General features: G+C 35.4%; 1 protein-coding gene across 4 annotated transcripts in view; it reads left to right on the top strand.

Annotated features, from left to right (window-relative positions):
* The window catches only part of CTTNBP2 (cortactin binding protein 2), a 92,266-nt gene extending 73,989 nt beyond the window's left edge, over positions 1-18,277 (top strand). For 3 of the 4 annotated variants that reach the window (XM_084506380.1, XM_084506381.1, XM_084506382.1), the window contains exons 15-23: positions 2,038-2,190; positions 2,462-2,649; positions 5,537-5,715; positions 9,385-9,590; positions 9,761-9,946; positions 11,608-11,668; positions 12,584-12,716; positions 14,689-14,790; positions 16,695-18,277. In XM_084506380.1, the coding sequence (XP_084362506.1) occupies positions 2,038-2,190; positions 2,462-2,649; positions 5,537-5,715; positions 9,385-9,590; positions 9,761-9,946; positions 11,608-11,668; positions 12,584-12,716; positions 14,689-14,790; positions 16,695-16,940 (1,454 nt within the window). In that variant the 3' untranslated portion in view covers positions 16,941-18,277. Of the gene's footprint in view, positions 1-2,037; positions 2,191-2,461; positions 2,650-4,820; positions 5,222-5,536; positions 5,716-9,384; positions 9,591-9,760; positions 9,947-11,607; positions 11,669-12,583; positions 12,717-14,688; positions 14,791-16,694 lie in introns of those variants that run through there. The other variant, XM_084506383.1, reaches the window with a different exon arrangement.
* The last annotated feature ends 1,385 nt before the right edge of the window (positions 18,278-19,662 follow it).

Below are 19,662 nucleotides of genomic sequence, written 5' to 3'. Positions count from 1 at the left end.
AAAGAGACCAGGTTCCAGAAAAGCCCTTTTGGTCTTGGCTTCTCCTTCAGTGGCATTGAAATATCTGAAGATTTCCTTATGATCACCAACAGGTCTGACATCAGTGTCTTCAGTTCAGTCATAACCTAAATATATTCAAAGACTGATCTTGATCTCCTTCTCACCTAGCACAAACAATGTGTTGCTGCCCAGCTTTAATGTGTAAAGAAGTGTATATTAAGAAGTGTACGTTTGTCTGCTGGAACTCAGTCAATTGCTTTCTCCTGACAAATTTCATGTTTGGAAGGACTGTTACCCTTAGCATTGTAAATACTGAGCAAGTTCAAGCCTAAGTGATACCAGTAATTAGAACTGATCTGTTTCTAATATCATTCTTAATCAACAGAAACTCAGAGAGGTGTCAGTTTTGCCCCTAAGAGCAGGTGATTAATTTAGGCAAAAGTAAAGAAAGTGATGAACAGTGAGTGCATCACTGAGTCCAATGCCTAGGCACTGCAAGCAATTATCTTACAGTTTCTTAACAACATATTAGACATTTTTGAAAACTAGCTAGATCTCCCTACTCGCTTGTGTTTTTTTCTTCTTGTTTTCATTGAGTCCTTCTGGAAGCCTGTTCCAGACTACATTGCCATGTTTAAGATATGTTTTCCAGCCTGAGTTTTTAATGTATGGTTTAAATGTTTGCTCTCTTGATGATTTCTTTTGTGTTTGTTTATTTTAGCTAGCTCTTTCCCCCTCCTAACATTTACATCCCATGTATGTGTACCATCTATTTGGAGACCATTCTTGTTCTCTATCAAAGTTTATTTTTCCTAAACAAAACAAGCTGAGACTGCATAATTTGATGGGCCTGTTATTTTCCAGACTTCCTATGTCCTTGTGCTCTCAGTATTGTGTTGAAGATCATGGTACTCTCTGATTTTCACCCATTAAATTCTTTGATTTCTTTGGTGTTTTTTTTTTGTTTGTTTGTTTTTGGTATTTGTGTGTGTGTGTGTATGTTTTGTTTTGTTTTTAATGTCCCTTATAGTATTTGTGATTTACATTATTGTTATAACTGCTGGCCATTCTGGTTTTGCACTGTTACTCATCATTTTCCTTCATGACCATCTTTAGTGTCACCTTCAAAAAGTTCTGAAATAAACCAAAGGACACTCAGGACAAGTGTTTTGTTTAATAATAGCATTAGAGAAATATTGTTCTGGGATTTTGTGTTATGGGAATACTTGCAAAGACAAGTGTTCACCCAGAGAAGTTGTGGACGTCCTGTCCCTGGAAGCGTTTAAGGCCAGGTTGGAGCAATGTGGTCTAGTGGGAGGTGTCATGGCAAGGGAGTTGGGAGTAGATGATCTTTAAGCTCCCTTTCAACCCAAACCATTCTATGATTCTATAACAATATCTATTTAGGCCATAAGGTGCTGAAATCAGGAGGAAAAAAAAAAAAAAGAAAAAAAAGAAATGTGAAAAAAATAAATATTTAATCTTAATGCCCGTTAGATTCAGGTGCTACTATTTCTCATCAAACTAGCCTCAACCTAGTTTTGATTATTTAGAAGATTCTTAGAGATATGGAATGACCTTTTGAAGAGAGGATAGTAGCAAACAAACAGTTAGTTTCATCAAGTGATGAAGTTTCATATGAACATGGAATATTCTTTATCCATTTATCACTGCATGGAATAAAGAGTACATGTTAAAAGCTTAAGACGTATTAGCAGCAAAAGAAAGAAAAGTTTCCAGAGATCTCTGCTATCGTCTTGCTATTTATTTTCAGTGTCCTAAAATCCTTTCTATATGTAAAGATTTCATTATAGTCATTTCAGGATTATTTTTAGCTTTTTATTTTTTTTTCCTTACTGCACAGTGTGAGATTCTTTCCACTGTTTTTATGCTTTCTGTTTTGAACATATTTTAGAACATGTTAAAAGGAAAAATAAAATATAAAAAAGCCTTTGTTGTACGAGTAGCATTAAAACAGTATACATAAATGAAAATCAATTTTTGTAAGTAGACATTAATGGGATTTTTATATTTCAGCTTGTCTCGTCCCAGTTAAACAGCCTCCTGTAAGCAAGACAACCATCGTGATTTTAGAAAATCTAGAGAGAGCTTCTTTATCTGAATTACTAGGAGATTTCCTGGCACCTCTTGAGAATCGTAGTTCGGAAAACCCTTGCACTATTCAAAGAGGTATTTAAAGAATTTTATATGGAGAAATGTTTTTACTATGGTTTTATTATAATACACAACACTTGGAGGGGAACTTGGAGGAGAAAAACAATTTGTTCAGTTTTTGTGGTTTATTGCAAAATACAATTAGCTAAAATCAGCATGTTAAATTTTAAAGATAGCTTATGGTTTGTTTTTATCTTTCTAATAAAAGCAAGACACGGTTACTTAATATAAAGTCAGGTAGAGGCATCTGGGTATTTTAGTAAAATGTTTTTTGTTTCATTTTTAGCAAATGGAGCTTCTGGTGCCTTTTACTTTCATGAAAACTGCTTTTTACTGGGAACGATAGCAAAGTGTCATCTTCATGGCTCTGACCTGCTAGTCCAGCAGCATTTCCGTTGGGTTCAGCTTAGGTGGGATGGGGAACCAATGCGTGGTTTGCTTCAAAGGTTTTTAAGAAGAAAAGTTATAAACAAGGTAAGCACAACTTGAATTAGCTTCACTGATTTTGTTTATCACCAATTCTATGAAATATGTACAGTAGTAATGTCAAAAGCTGATCAGATAACGGAATTGTTTCAGGAAAAAATATATTTCCAAGAATATTTGGGGTGTCTATCTGTAAACGTCATGCTTGACTTAATATAGGAAGGTATGTACTTGTGGCATAAACACACAAGTTGGCTACAAGAATAATACTGCATGTAGTTGCTTATCTACCACATGAAATCTCCTTCAGTATTTTTTTTTCATCTTCTGTGTGAGCATGATAAGGAAGAATCTGTTCGATAAATATTAAATCCTTTCTGAATAAATTGTCTGTACATCTAAAATAAGATAGTTATATGCCCCGTGTGTATTGTCTAAGCTTTATGCAGCAAAAAGAGTTTTTGTAAGGAACTCAAACAGGAAAGAGAGGTGAGAAGCATTAGTAAGGAGGTTGTTTTGAGCCAACAGGCCTGCTGAAGTTCGAACAAAACACCAAAAGAGAATAAAGATGGAAGCCTATTTTAAAATGAGTAAATAAATGGATAGGAAATGGGAGGGGAACAAAAAAAAAAAAAAGTGGGCAAAAGCAGAAATGGAATTTTGAATGTTATTTGGAAAAAAAACATTCCTGTGTAATCGTAGCTGTTATAGACAGGCAGTGTTAGAGAGGGGGAGGGGAGTTTAATCAGAACAGCTGCAAAGGAAGATAATCTTGGCTGCAGAGTTTTGGACAGGCTTAAAAAGAGAAATTGTTCTAGGAATAGGAAGAACTCAGTAGTAGAGAGTCCTGATCTGGGACAGCAGACCTAGTGTTAGTTCGGAGTGTACAGCTGTGCATATCTTGGTTATCCTTGAGGATGTCATCTTTTGTACCCTGTGCCATCTATCATAGTCTCATTTATAAAAGCTTACTAATTTGAAGAGATTGTAAAGATGAAATTTCAGTCATGAGAGTGAGGAAATTTTAAAACATTACTAGATATACTTTAATAGCAAGAACAGGAGTACAGAATATAAAGAATAAAGGGGAATGTATCAGTTGAACTCTTACCAGATTACTCCCCTTAGATTACTTTTTACAGTTTCTTTTTTTCTCATGTTTACTTTTTTCCCCGTAAGTTTTAAATCTTTGGATTCGCTATGAGTCATTTTCTGGCTGAGAGTCTGAATGATTTCCAGAATCCTTGCAAACGATAGAGGAGAGTAGCAATTGTGTGTAGGCAAGACAGTAGGATGGTTGAAACTGCTGTCTTGCAAATATGCTGTAGCGCTGGAATGAGATACAGACCAGAGGACAGTGCAAAAGTATGTATCAGAATTCTCCTTCATCCTTTAAGGATAGAGGTTGCGTTCTCAAGCCTACACTGGAGAATATCTAAAGTGTGATCTAAGTCCCTTTATGAAAGGACAGGAACACAATCCTAGGTCATTAAAGATCAGAGAGAAGGACTTTTCTTCATTTAAGTACCAGGCCAAGAAATACAGCAAAGCAGGCAGTTGCAGAAGCTGCTGTATTTTGACTTGGCCATAGGCATGGGCTGGATCAAACTGCTTTGACTACCAGAACTTGCAGCATTGTGTAACATGTCATTTTCAGGCTATTTTGTTTAGACTAACAGCAGTCAGTCTCATAGGTAAGAGCCTAACAGTGTAATAGGTTCCTACCTCTGACTGAACTTGAGCAGAATTTGGGTAATTGGCTCATTAAGTTCTTTTTCGCTAAAACATGTATGCTGAGATGGTGGCTATTTGGAGAAAAAAAAAAAGAAAAAAAAAAAAAGCATGTCTTCTTGTATCTTCATCTTAAATAATGACTATGAATGCCCAGTGTATTAGCATGGGTTTTGTTTTTGCTTTTTAACATGTGTGTGTGCCACATGATTTGGGTTTTAAAATAGGGGAGACCAATGTTAAAAGTAAAAGAAAAATTAATCTGTTTTAAAAATCTAAGGGAAAATAAAAGCACCTTCATTGTTTCAACAGTACAACAGTAGACTATTTCATAGATACTTGTTCTTTATTTTAATAACTTGCTTGTGCATTAATGTTCATGTTTTCAGATTAAAAGTTCTTCTTCTCCTTGTTTTGGAGATGTATTGGGAACAGTTTAAATGTTTTTCTTCATTAATATTAAATTGTTCACCTGTAGACTCTGTTAGTTATTCCAGGAGCTCTGGCTTCAATGCTGGCAAATACTATCCCTAGTGCATCTTTTAAAGCTTCCTTTAATTCAAACTGCTCCAGAGGATAATCCTAGGATTAGGATGATGAAGACTGTAATTTGGACTCAGATGAGATAGAAGATCTTTTTGGCACCAAATAATTTTCCTTTAACAAGGCATACTAAAAATGTAAGTCTTACAGGAAGGCATTTTTCCTTCACTGCTACTAAATATAAAACTAAGTTAGAAACCCACTGACTATATGCCTGGATCAGACATTCCTGTTCAGTGTGATGGTATATTCTTTTATGTGCCCTATTTTTATTATATATATTGCATTGGATACGGTAAATGCCTCTTGTAATTCTAATCTTGAACACCATATAAAAAGCAACGCAGTCAAATTTGTGTCTCAGTTTCCAAAAACAAAGTAGGGGCATGTCAGTTCACTGATAAGGAGTCATAGTTGGGGAAATAAGGTTTAATACCAGAAGACTTCAGTATATGTAATTGAAAAGTTTGATCAGCTTTTGTCTGTTATTGGTTTTCATGATAGAAGGAGGAAAAAAATAAAAATTAAATTAAAAATAAAATAATAATAATTAAAAAAAAAAAAACACACACACAAAGAAAACAGGCCTTCTCAGGACTTCAGGATAAGTGTTTACAGCAGAGGTCTTGCACTGTGTCAGTCATCTTTTCTCTCTCTGCAGTTCAGAGGCAAAGTACCTCCTCCATGTGATCCTGTGTGCAAGATCATAGACTGGATTCTTGCTGTTTGGCACCAGCTGAACTCTTGCTTATCTCGTCTTGGAGCACCTGAAGCTCTTATGGGGCCAAAACATTTCTTCTCTTGTCCAGTGGTGCCAGGGCACGGCCAAGCAACAGTGAAGTAAGATTTCTGTTTGTTTGACCCTGTTCAGTGCCAATCAAATATTTCCTACCAATATAGCAGTTATGTTTCTCCCCAAACTCATCTGACTCAGCATCCTTGGAAGTATTTTAGTGGAAGTTACTGAAAGTTTTAAGACTTTTGTTTGGTATTTAATTACCAGAAGGGCAATTTTGAAGGACAGAAGTGGGAACTGGGTGTCTAACATTGGTTGAAAATCAGTCTTTTGTTGTGACCTTTCAGTTATTTTCCAACACAGTTTCTAAAATAGTGTGTGTACGGGAACGGCTAATTTTGCTCAGCCCTTTAAGGGTTCTGTTCTTCATTCCAAGACAGTACTGTAAAGAAAACTTTTCACTGGGGAACAGATCAAAATAAGAATCAAGAATTCTGAGCTTGAAAAGTTGGTAAAGTTTCCTTTTGAAGTTGCATATGAGAGAAAGATGGAGAAGTAGAATGCTTTCTCACCCTTTCTAATGTCTGGTATCATTTCTAAACACACACAGTTTCACGGAAGGATTAGCCTAGAAAATAAGGCAGATACATTCTTTTTAGCTATGCACATGGTTAGATGTCCAGTGAAATCAAAGAAGAATGATGAAAATTTGCCTTTTCCTGCCTGGTACGTATTGCTTGAACATCTGCTCACATTCCAACCTCTGCAAATATTAGCAAGTGAAACAAGAAATACTTACAGAAATTTAAGCTATATTGATTTCATGATAGGATGTTGTTTGGCTATATTAGAAAGGTAACGAGCCCTAACGAAGATTCCAACTTCCTCAGAACTCAAATAATGTTCTTTTCTGGGGTGTGTGACCTTACTTTTCTCACCATGTGATCATATTTTCTCACGTATAATCAGCATTCTCCTTGATTGCCCCTTCTATTCCCTCTCTGACTTTTCTCCCCTATCAGTTTCTGCTCACCATTAGTCCAAGGTCCGTTTCTTAGTGCATGCGCTAGCCTTCTCACCTTTTTCTCTGTCCAGATCTCGATAAATTTTGCTTGTTTATTTTCTCGTCTCTCTCTAAAGGGCAAGGTTTTCTAATATCCAGAGTAATTATCGAATTCTAAATGTGGATTTAGCATTAGCTGAAAATGTTATGGTTGCTGTGAAATAAAAAATGAATAAAGCACACCATGCATTTATCTCCTGTCTTCCTCTTAATCCGTGTCCACTGAAACGTCTTAATCAGTTATTTATTGTAATGGTATCAGTAGAAGGCAGAAAACGTGTTGCTTAGATACCTTAACTATGCATTTCTTGGTTTGGATTTGTCCTGAGTAACCTTGACTAGATTCACAATGCAGTATTTTGAGGTAATTACCACATCTCCGTAATATCTTTCACAGTAGTGATATGCCACCTGACTCTTCATTTGAATGCAGTTTTTGTCTACTAATAAACAATTAGAAAGCACAGCTGCAGTGAGCACTTAGTAGACACTTCAGGTTTAGCAGTGTGACGCCTAACAGTGTAGTCATATAACTAGCAGTAAATAGGTTTAATTAACTGCTCACTGGTTGGTGTTATTTCAATCTAATTAGCCACTCCTGTCCTCTTGCCCCTCTTCTCCACTGCTATTCTGCTGCTTTTTGCATTTGTCAAAGCCTCTTTGAGTCAGTTCAGTTCATTAACGTAGTAGCCAGCTAACTGGAAACTGAGTTAGGTCTGGGCTGGGTGTTAGCGCAAGGTAAGTGGTAAAAGCAGGCAACTGGAAAGAGAGAGGGAGAGAGAAAGCACAACAGGATATTGTGTCATGCTGTGAGCTCTTTCATGTAGCTTCACATGTTTTGGAGAGTAGGCTGAATAAATGAGGAAAATTTTAGCTGCATTTTTTTGTTTATGATCTAGAAAATTAACAGTGATGTTCTGATAGGGGAGAGTTCCTTTTTACGGCTCTTTTTCAGAGATGAGCGATACTACATCTTTCCAAAATATCAGGTACATCAAAGAACTGGGGATTTAATCAAAATGTGCACAAATGAAAACCAAACGTAGGACTGAATTTAAACACCGGGCTGAAATTTTATTAAGAGAGGATGGCACTGTAAAGCCCATCAGCCATTAACGGTTAGATTAAATGTGCTAAATTAATTTTTATCTCTGCAGCATTCATTTCTGACTATTCCTACTAGCAATATTGCAGATTGTCAGAAGCTTACATGAGCAGAAAGTGAGAGATAAAGTTACAGTTCGGCAATTTATAGTAAACCAGTGTTTACTTTCATAGTTTAAGTCAGCTAGCAGAAGCAAACTGTGTCTACATGGAATGTATCTACAACATCGTGCTAAGAAGCTTCAAGGAACATCTTAAATATGCATTTTACAGCTTATTAGCTGCACTAATTCTTTTGTGAATTAATATAACTTTTACCAAGCTTATACAAGCACTTTACAGTATAATTATATGTCATAAAAATTCAATCTGTGCTTCATAACTAATGAAAAATATATATTAAATGACTCATGCATTCTAAATTAAAAATAAAGAAAAAAAAGTTTTCTTTCTAGCCAGCCAAAAGCCATCATTTGGGGTAATAAGATGGCTTCTGTGTATCAACATATGAGGAATATGGTTCACCTCAGTGAAACAGACTTTTTCACCTTCATTTTTTCTGAATGGATTTCTGCGAAGCTGAAGCATCATTATAGCCTGTAATTTCATGTAGACCTTTGGTATAATCTATGTAGCTCTAGATTTTACTCATCTACATCCCACAAGATGGTAATAAGGAGGAAGAAAAAAAAAAAAAGTTGTATTTGATTTTAAAAAGATTGATATAGTGTGAAACAAGCTTTAGTCCTGAAAGTGCTAGCTTTTCTCCCCTGAGAACTGTAAGCTGTGACAAATACCACTAATTTATTTGCTAATACATTTCTTTTTCACTCCTGTGCTAAAAAGGTGTAATATTTCTCTCTTAAGCAAAAATCCCACAAGAACCACATCCCATTGAATCAATTTTTTTGTAATCAGACCCGGTCTCTAAACCAGACAATCTGGAAAATCCACAGCATCCTGGAAACACAGTTCAGAATAGACCAAATAAACAAAAGGAGAGAGAGAGAGCAAGGCAGCTGTATAAAAAGAAAGGTCATGCAAGCTGGACGAGTTTGGAAATGGAAGAATACTAGAAAGGGTGAGATCAGGACTGAATAGCCCTTTTTTCCCACCCTGGCAGCAAATATGCTATGAATGAACACCTGCAAGCATGGAAACTTTTCCATGTGCTGGCAAAGGTGAAAGAGAGTTTTTTTTTCGGTTTGGTTTGGTTTGGTTTTGGTTGCTTGCTTGTTTTTTTTTTTTTTTTCTTTTTAATATACATGAATACACATTTTTTCTGGAACGTTCTTTCTTTAAGCTTTAGAAAGAAAATGATGGTTTATGTTCTCATTTGAAAGAGGAAAAGAATCAGATGGTAAACAGTTTGCCAAAGCCATCTGAGAAAAAAAAAAAAAAAAGTCAAATAATTGAATATAAAGCAAACAAATAAAGCAGTTCCTTGATGAAATCAGTTCCTTGCTGATATTGAGTACAATGGGATGTCCAAAATATATGTGCATCCCGAAAGCACAAAATCTGATGTGCTACCCAAAGTATTACCCACAAATCTGGGGGGTTGATAATTTTCTCTGAGGCTAAAGAATTGTTTGTGCACCTACAGGTGGATGTCCAAGTTATGGAATGCTGTGATAGCTCCCAGAGTCCAAGAAGCAATACTCTCCAGAGCCTCTGTGAAGAGACCATCTGTACCAGGACAAACAATAGCCAAAAAAAATCCCAGTCAAGGTCAACAGGCTGTTGTTAAAGCTGCTCTCAGTATCTTGCTAAATAAAGCTGTGTTACATGGCTGTCCTCTACCCAGAACAGGTAAGAGTGAACAATCAGAAAGGCAAGTAGCTGTATATTGCCAAAGTGGGGCTTTTAACCATTTGGTTTCTTTTGCAAAACTTCCACAAAACTTAACAGAGTTGTACAAATTTGTCAAAGAAGCACCATTTGCAACAATTCTTTCTAACGTTGTTCTATTTTTGTTTCAGAGTTAGATAATTACATAGCAGATTTTAAGGGTGGAAACTTTCCTTTATCCATGGTCTCAAGCTACAAAAATTGTGGTAAGAAAAGAGGAGAAAATGCTTCTTGGAGAAAAGTGAGTACAAGTCCTCGCAAAAAGTCAGGCCACTTATCCTCCCAGTCATGGAATAAACAAGAGACAAATACTGAAGGTAAAGTTTTCTATTTGAATTGTGGGGAAACAAACAAAACAAAAAAAAAATGTGGGGGTTTAAACTGAGTACGTAGGAATGTAACTTTTTTCCACATCATGAATTTAAACTTTGCTACAAAATAGCACTTGTGTTTATGTTTACTCATTTTTTAAAAATGACTTTTTTTTCCAAAAAAATATGTTTCTTTGTCACTATGAGGTAACCTAATCAATTCCTTATTTTTTTTTTTTTATAATGCCCTTTCTCTTGTGTGATAATGAGGTAGACTTTGGCTCTGATGGTGGGAGATAGAGCAATAGTTACACGTCACACTGATGAGAGTGATGCTTTGTCGTTCCCTTCCTCAGTACTGGCTGTGAGGAAGCTTCATTACTTGATTGCTTCCCTCCTTCATGCCTTAAATCTGCACCTGATTTAGAGTACACACACAATGTTTTGGAGGGTTGTTTTGTTTTTTAAATCTTTATATCATGTAAGGCTTTGTGTCACCAGGTTTATGGGTGTGTATAAATGTGGAAGCTCTACTAGTAGCTGACACTTCTGAAATGTGTTTTCACCTCAAGATCATAAGCCATCTAACAAGCAGTTTACTACAAAGGGATATCATCTGGATATATGTAGAAGCAACATTCATTCTTTTGCAATCTGTCATTCTTGCATTCTTTTTAAGAGAACTTCATTTTATTTTTTATTGTATTCTTTTTTATATCTGTCTAGAAGTGAAACCTTGGAATGCCAAATGCCATGTCGAACAGGAAAATTTCTAGAGGACAAAACCAAATTACTTGTTTTTGCTATATGAAAATGAAGGTAACTCTCCTTTAGACAGGAGAGTTAGGGAGGAATTTAGAGAGGATTTTTTTTTCCTTCATTTTAAAAACAGGAAGATTTTAGTCTCAATTGCCTTATATATAAAAGACTGAAATACCTGATGCCTGGTACTTTTTAATGTTGAATTGAACGATTCATTTCTTCAGCTCTTGTTCAGAAAGAAATCTGCTTTTGCTGAACTGCAAATCTAATGTCCCAGTTCTGCTTTCTAGTTCTCTGTTTGAATTGTGAACAAATCTAACCCCACTAAGATTAATCTAATTCCACTAAGATCCCACTATGATTTGGAGAACTCAGATGAACATAAACTGAAGTAGGATGGTTAGCACTGTACTTTGTATGCAGAGATGCTTTTGGAGTCAAATTAATATCCGTAAATAAGTTTTTTGGTTGGTTGGTTGTTTTTTTTTTGTTTGTGTGGGTGTTGTTTTTTTTTTAAAATGGTGAATTTAATTTCGTTTCTGCTATGTTGTTCGTATTAAAAGTACGGGCAGATTATTTGATTTTTCTTAAATGAAGTTAAATCTTTACCCATTCATAAGTGATTTCTGTTTGAGAGAACCAGTAACAGTGCTTTGCACAGAAATCTGATGTTCTGATTTCCACAAAAAGGCATCACTCTTGCTATTTTAGCAGTCCCATATGGACCTGATGCTACTCTGAACAGTTTGAAGGGATGTATTCTGAACTTTGGAAGACTTTATTTATTTAGCCAGTAAATGAGAGCACATTTTCCCCATTTATCACAGGTTGTTTTTTGTTTTTTTTTGAAGAAGAATTCGGCAGACATAATAATACACTAATAACTCAAACTCTCTTTTCTGCAGGTGTAAAATCTAAGACTATGTTGCAACCAAACTGTAAGAAAAGAGCTTCTCTTGCCACAAAGTAAGTTTTAATCTTTGATATTTGTAACACATAGGAACAATAAAGATCTTGAAATGGTGTGGTAACCCAGCACCTAACAATGAATAGATGAAGAGTTTGCACTTGATAATGTTTTGTCTTTACATCTGAATAAAAGAATGCTATTTAATTTTCATGTCTGAGAGAAAATAAAATTTGTACACTTGGTATTATTTTAGAATCAGTTTCTATAATTCAAAGCTTGCAGCTCCTTGTGTTCTTTTTATGTAACAGAATAACGTATGTCTTAAGAGTATTATGTAACATTTATTCAGCCATAAAAAGCCAACCTTATGCTTTTTTTCACTTGTCATTGTATTAAAAAAAAAAAAAAAAAACTCCTCTGGCTGTTTTGGCTTACTGAATGGCAGTTTGAAGTTGTACCATACCTGCACTTTATTCTAAATAATACCGAGTTTCTCTAAGAAAGGGTATGAGTTAGTCACATAGAACTGCATTTGAGATTTGACTTCAGTCTGAAACCTTTATGCCATCATATTCACAGGAACAGAGAACATAGAATACTTTATGCTTCCAGTATGCTGGCTTTTTAAAATCAAAGTGTTTGGAATTAAGTCCAATGAAGAGATGAGAATAAAATTGGTTGCGCCATTAAAAGATAATAATGATAATAATACAGTGGGCAGAAGAATCCCTTCTTAGAATTTCAGGTTAGAGAGAATAATTTGAATAGACAGGAGATCTATTATGATAATAGCAAATATTTACAACTGCTACTGCCAATGAATTAGATATTTTTCCTGTTTGTAGTAGTAAAAACATTTGGAAATAAATTACTGTTTTCCAGGTATATATAGTATTTATTTTTTAAATTCTATATCTTGTTTTGTTTGTGGTTTGTTTTGGGTTTGGATTTATATTTATTTTTTTTACTAGGTCTTCAGAGAATGATCAATTGAGAACATTAAATCTAGAGCAAAGGCTGTCCCTTGGTTCTGATGATGAAGTAGATCTTGTGCAGGAACTTCAAAGTATGTGTTCCAGCAAATCTGAGCCTGATATAAGCAAGGTAAACATAAGGCTTTTAAATAATTTACATAATTACCATATGCAGCTGTTTGCTACATGCTTAAAATAAATTTTTAATTTACAAGCACTGCTTGAACTGAAAAAAATTGTAAAGTTAGCTGGCAATAAACCAAAGTCAACTAATAAATAATACATTTGAAGGAGAGTGTTCTGGTTTAATACACATTATTTTAAATTACACCTTCACTATCTTGTATTACAGAGCTTTTTGCAGTAGAGGCTGAAATTTATTAGTTCATAAGTGCTGCAGACAATAGCCTTCTCTGCGTTACTGTTCCCCATGTTATCTTTCATGTTATTATTGCTTCCTCTGGGAAACTTTTTTGCAGTCCTAAAGACAGAGAAAGTTTTTCTCGGTATGCATTGCACATCTTGTTTGTATAATGTAATCTCATTAGCCATCGTAGAACTGGCTCAAAGCTCATCTGCTGTGTAGGCAAAATTACGTTTTGCTGCCTCATGCAGCAAATGGGGCATTAGCACAATTCTTTTTTCTGGCAGAAGAGGGTGAAAGGACCTTGCAAGACTCCTAAGTCTATGACTAAGACTTATGCTGGAATGGATTTTGATCTCCCGGTAGCTATGGCTATTTTTTTGTTTTCTTTGTTTTCTTCCTGGCAGAGCTGAGGTAGATGTCTGCAACAGCAGGCTATGTTCAGACTGGAGTAGCTGATCCATGTCTTTGGAAACACAGAGAGCAAGCAAGCTTCTGCAGTCCTAGGCTGTTGTCTAGTTAGGCCATCCATTATATCCTCTAGGATCTCCTTGAACAATAGTCTCATTAGTTTTGTTTTATTAAGTATTCTGTTTATCCTTAGAAGACAAACACATTTTTATTAAGAAATGCTATGTTTGGGAAGATTTTTCAACGCATTTAATTAAATTCTTCATTATGTGATTTTTGTTTTGTTTTGGTTGGTTGGTTTTGGGTGGGAGTTGGTAGGCTGTAGTTTGTTTTGATTGATTTTTTTATTTAAAAAAAAAAAAAAAAAAAGTATTCACAATACTTGGATGAGTCACATTCTCCAAGCTGGTCAGCTAATCACTAAGTCAGCTAACAGGGATTTACGGTATCTGCCCTTGAAAGAATGGGATGTGCTTAAAGAAATGGTAACCAACTTAAAGTTGTGTTTAATAACATTTAAAATGTAATTGGTTGTTGACAATTCAAGGAAATGTGGATTAGATGAGGAAGGAGATAGATGTCACTGTCTTTTGTTCGGTTTCCTCATCATGGGTGGAACCATCCATGGTAGCAATTTCTGTTAATTCCCTAACTGCCTGGTAGAGGCTTACGGAAGTAAGGGTGCTGTTGTATGCTTGCTTTGTGTGATGTAATTTCAGGCTGCCATCAAAATAAGCACATCAACTTTCTAATTTGCCTTTTCACTACGTGTTCCTGCTGCCTCTGTTATGATGGGATTGAGTACTTTTGCAGTTGCAGAGTGAATAGGGTCACCATGCCCCAGGATAAAATACCTAGTTCTCAGCAAGGTCAGAAGACTGATCAGATTGTATCTGTTACTTCATGGTCACAAATTTTGATGGAATATAGCAGGAAAGAAATATGGCAGGAGGAAGAGAACAGGATCATTTCTTTCTGTGACATCCCTGAAGCTTGATAAAATGTAACAGGAAACTGCCCTTAAGCTCCACTATATAGTATTGCTCTGAAAAAGATGTTCAGTCTTCTCTGACAATGGGCAATGTTAACTCTCTCTCTCTCTCTCTCTTTCTCCCCTCTCTTTCTCTTTCCCTCCCTCCCCTTTAAATTCTGTCGAGAGTAAAAGGAAAGTTATTTTACTTGTTCATTGGATATTTATGCGTTGCTACTATACACACTCTCATTATGCAACTACATGAAAATCAAGTCAAGATTCCAAAACTTGGTAAACAGAAACATAACTTCTTGTGAGAATAATAAAGAATTCATAATTTCTTATCATTTTTAGATTGCAGATTCTAAGGATGCACTACTGATGTTCAACAACTCTCAGAACAATCCTGTATTTTCAGCAAGTGGTACTAACCCAAGTAAAACAACGAAACAAAAGGTAGGTGAAGAGTTTCGTAGTAGTACTGAAAGTGTCTAAAGTTTAGGTGTCTCTAACATCTGAGTTCCTGATTGGATACAAAGAATGAGTGTTCCAGTGCCCTGTTTATTATGAGAATAAACTGTCATGATTCTTAGGAAACTCACTGGACGCACCATGCCAAGTTTCTTCCATGTGTCTTAATGGAAACGAAGATTTATTAAACAATGAATGTATTTGCTACACGTTTTTCATGTTTACATGAAGCGTCTCCCTAGGCCAAGTATTGTTAACATTCCTTCAACATTGTAAGTTATTTGTATCAGATTTTGAGAGAAATAAAAGCTCTGGTTTCTTTTTTCTTTCTTTCTTTCTTTTTTTTTTTTTTTTTTTTAATGTTAACTAAGTAAATCTATTTAATAAGTTTGCAAAAGCTGAAAACTTCGTTAAATTCTTGATGTAAAATTACTGGCTCGTGGTTTATTTTTGTACCCACTTTTGCAGTGATTACCAAAATATGTAAGATCTCAAACCAATATTTTCCTAAGTGTTTTTATCTCAGTAGAATTGAGTCACTCTGGTGTCAGAGCTCTCAGTGGGTGAGATTTTGAGAAGGTATATAATCAGAGTTTTTGAAAAGTATGATTTTCTTGTTTAAAAGTTTTATTTCTCTGCCTAGCTATCTATTGTTCTACAGTTGTCTTGGCATATTATTTATGAGATGCCAAAAGCAACACACTGTTATAAGGTTGGTGGCTCTGCGAAAAGAGAGTCTAAATGTGAACAAACTTCACTATCTTAAGAGTAGCTTCAGAGTGGGAAGGTACATTCAATACTACTGGAATATATATCAGATCCACTATCTGTTCTTTTTTTTTTACAGAAATTAAAAATAATTGTTTAAGGGCTAAACAACCCCACTAAGTGTAAAGATATACTATTCCCACCTTAGTTTTCATTCTTTGGATGATAATTTCCTTTTCTTTATTGTTTTTGAACATTGACAGTATTTGTGACCATACAGCTCAATTAACCTTAGCCAGCACAGAGTCTGTTGTCCGTGTTCTCTTAAGAGGCATTCAGAGACTTGGGTTCCTCTGGAGATCAACCCAGACACTGTCTCACTGTGGTAAATTGTATTTTGGAGGTACACTGCCTATTCTCTGTCAGTACAACAAAGTAGCCCTGAAAATAGTTTAACTTGTGCACCTAAGCATTAAAAAAAAATGAAGTTAGATGAGATGACTTACCACCCTGACCATCATCTTTTTTCATATTCAAATATTCAAAATTTTAAAAATATTGTTTGTAATTTTACTTGAAATCCAGAGAACAGACTTCACTGAATGGAAAAAATTTTAACATTGCAGATCCATGTTTAGGTATACTGCTTTTGACTGTTTCTCTAAACACATTAATTTCAGACAGTCCAAATCAGACCTTTATATAGTAATGATGCTTAGATAATTTGGCAAGTCAGCTGACCTGATCATTCCCACTATAATTTTTTCATAGTGAATTTGGTTTACTTTTAAAAATCCTTCTAACAATGTAAGGCATAACTAAATGCCCATTTTTCCCTTTTAGCTGTGGCTGCAGCTGTCATTTCTCTGTTATGATGAAAGAAAAAAAAAAAATGTTACTTTGAAAATTGAGATATTTGAGAATTAAATTTAAGATTTTTGAATGCCAATGCAAAAACCTTATTGACTTTTCTTCTTTTGGTATTTTAAAATGCTCATGATATTTCCTTTCAATCACAGAAGGAAAAAAAAGCCATAGTTCACCAAGTAGTAACACACTGTCATATTAAACTGTAAAGGATTGAAAATAACAAAGGTTTGGTAAGGGCAGAGGGTTGAATGGCTGTTTTTCAGGTCAAGTACAATAATTATTTATACAAAAATGCTTTCTTTTATTCACAGGATGGAACCCGTCCTCTCAGCAGCAGTCGAACTGTAGAAAGCAGCAACAGTAAATCAAAGACAGAGCTGGGTGGTTCAAGAGTTAAATCTTTTCTTCCTGTACCTAGAAGTAAAATCACCCAGCCTTCTCAGAATACTAAAAAAAGCAGCAGCAGTAATACAAGGCAAATAGAGGCAGATAACAACACAAAAAGAGAGATTTGGAATTTGCACAAAAAAGAACAAATAGAAAAATCTAATAAATAAACCTGCCTACCATACAATTTTCTGTGTTCACATGATCTCTATTGCAAAGAACCAAGTACTCAAATTTGTAAATACTTTTTTAAAATAAACTGTTTCCCTGTAATGTAAAGTTTGTACAGGACCACAGTTTTGTTTGTATGTAAATCAGCTGGAAATTATATTGTTTTAAATGTCAAAAACTGGCAGTTTTGCCACCTTCATAGATTTCTTTTTCTGTTATGAAAATGACTCTTGTTTAAATGATAATATTCAGGGGTATTACCACAAGATTCTGTTTGTGTATATACTGTACATAAATATATTCTATTAAGTTCACGTGTTAAATTGCATTCAGATGAGTTGCACAATATGTACAGTACTGGCTTAAAGCTATTGTACATGCATTTTAAAGACATGTTTTTATCTTCAGTTAATGAAAAATTAATGGAATGTGGCAATAACTAAAATGATCAGAAGTGCAGATCAGTTACTTTCAGCTACAAGCCATATTAAATACTTTGATTTCCCCATCATCTGCCTGCTGAATTGCAATTCTGTTTCTCCCAAGCTTCTCTTCATCTTAAATGTCATGAATTTGTGTTACAACTTTTATCTTTCAAAAAAGGAAAGAGATTGAGAAATTAAAATGCAATAAAAGTTATTTTTCTCAGACTCTTATTCTTTGATAAATTGAAGAAAATGTGGTCATTTATTAACTAAGTTTTTCTTGTATACTGTAAAAACAAAAAATTATATGCTTCATTAGTGTTTTTTAAAGTACACAAGAAATAATAGTGTTTTATGGAAACAAATTTTACTGAAAAGGAATTTGAGCACAAGCTTAACTACAGTATTACGAGAGAGAATGGAGTAGCGATAACATGAGTTACTATGTAATTATCAATTTCTATTGTGGATTTAAGATGTAATTGCTGTGAAATGATACTTGAGTTGCAGTGAAAATGAAGTCTTTTTCATTTTTCCCCACTACAGAGGCAGAACATTTTCCCAGGACAGAGTCTCGATGAAGGGAATATTTCCCCAGTCTCTCCTTATGGTAGTACAGTTATTTACTTGTGCATTGTTATAACGTGGCAACACTCGCTGTCTAGATACCTCATTAGATATGTAGAGGAACATGTAGAGTTATCTTGAGGTCAGACTTAGTTGCCTTCTGTTGAGTTATCAGGAGATGGTTTTGAGAGCTATGGACATGGTCACGCCTATAATTTCCACAGTAGCTTTTTTCTCAAGATAAATCTGAAAGAGAAAAAAATGACAAAACTGTTTCCTACCAGTTCACCTTTATATGTAAAACAGTCATCCCAAACTCATGTCAATAAAATTTTTGTACTGCATAGTGTCTATCTTTGTCTCTTAGTTCGTATGTTTGTGTTACCTCTATAGATACGCTATATTAGAAGTTTATTTCTATAATTGTTTCCCTTACGGTATGGCTAGAAAGCATTATGATTTTCAGTAACCACTGTTTTATTAGCACTTCAATACTTTGTGCAATAGTACTAGTTATATACAACTGAATAAGGGTAATTGCTGTAGAGGCTGGTTTTTGGTAGTAATTTTGGTGCTGAAAAATGGGATGCTGCTTCTACAGTTGATTTTACAGTAGAATGAGTCAGCTGTGAAGGGCTGTAGGTCAGAGAAGCTGCTCTCAGAAGTTAGCATCCTTTATGTGCTGTAGTTACCATACAAGCTGCAATATCAAGATTTGTAATAGTGGTACATGTATATATTTTTAAGATCTATAAGGAAAAAAGAAAAAAAAAGAAAAAAAAAAAAGAGCTAGATTTGTTCTACCTTAAAGATACACATTAGAAATGGCAAGCCCCATTTAGATGAAAAGTTAGCAGTGTGTTTCTGTGTGAGACCATCTTAGGCACAGTGTCCTAAAGCCTGGTTTTAGATATGTTTTCAGACTGTCTATTGTCTGTGAGAGTCAAAAGTCTTCTGTGCTGTACTTTGAATGAAAATCTGTGGAAGACTGGGTAGCTTTGATCATCTGCTCATTGTTTGGAAGTCTCTGTTGCTAAATTTAGCATTGCCTGTAAATCCTCTCATTATCCTTTCTTTCCAGCCTGCTGTCCTAATCCCTCTCCATCTGCATCTTTTACCTGGTTGACTTCTGCCTGCTATCATTCTGTTTGTCTGTCAGTTCACCGCAGTCTGTGATTTTCATACGTCTTTAATCACATGGTATTTTGCAGATCTGCTAATTCAGTCTTCTTTCCAAACTGCTAAGCTCTCACTAGGCCGTATCGGCCTCTCCAGTGCTTTATTATTGGGATAGGTGGTGCAGACGCAAGGCAAGGCTCTGTTCATGAGTTACAGGCGTCAGTGTCTCTTCAGTTTCTTCCTGTGATGCTGCAAACAGCACATCTCATATGTCGCTTGTAATAACAACTCTTATTTGGGGTTCATGAAAGGCAAAATCTTTCATCTCCATGCCTTCTTGTGTCTTAGGCATAGAGGTCCTTCTAAGCGTGCTACCTGTGGTGAACCACACTACTCCATGCTACACTCCACTTCCATCTGTTACCCTTTTCCCCATCTTTACATGAGGTGAGGTAGGTGGGGATACCCCCTAGATGGAGAACAGAACTCGGGGAAGTTTCTAAGGTTCCATCTGCTCTACAGACCATTGGGTGGGCTTCTCTAGCCCCTGACCACACTACACTCCTACGTGGCTCTGTTCTCATCCACCAATGACCATGGTGAGTCCTGA

The sequence above is a fragment of the Aythya ferina genome, assembly GCF_964211825.1.
Source record: "Aythya ferina genome assembly, chromosome: 1".
In the NCBI taxonomy this organism is placed as follows: Eukaryota; Metazoa; Chordata; class Aves; order Anseriformes; family Anatidae; genus Aythya; species Aythya ferina.
Note: the sequence above shows the minus strand (reverse complement) of the source record. Positions and strands in the feature narration are given on the sequence as shown.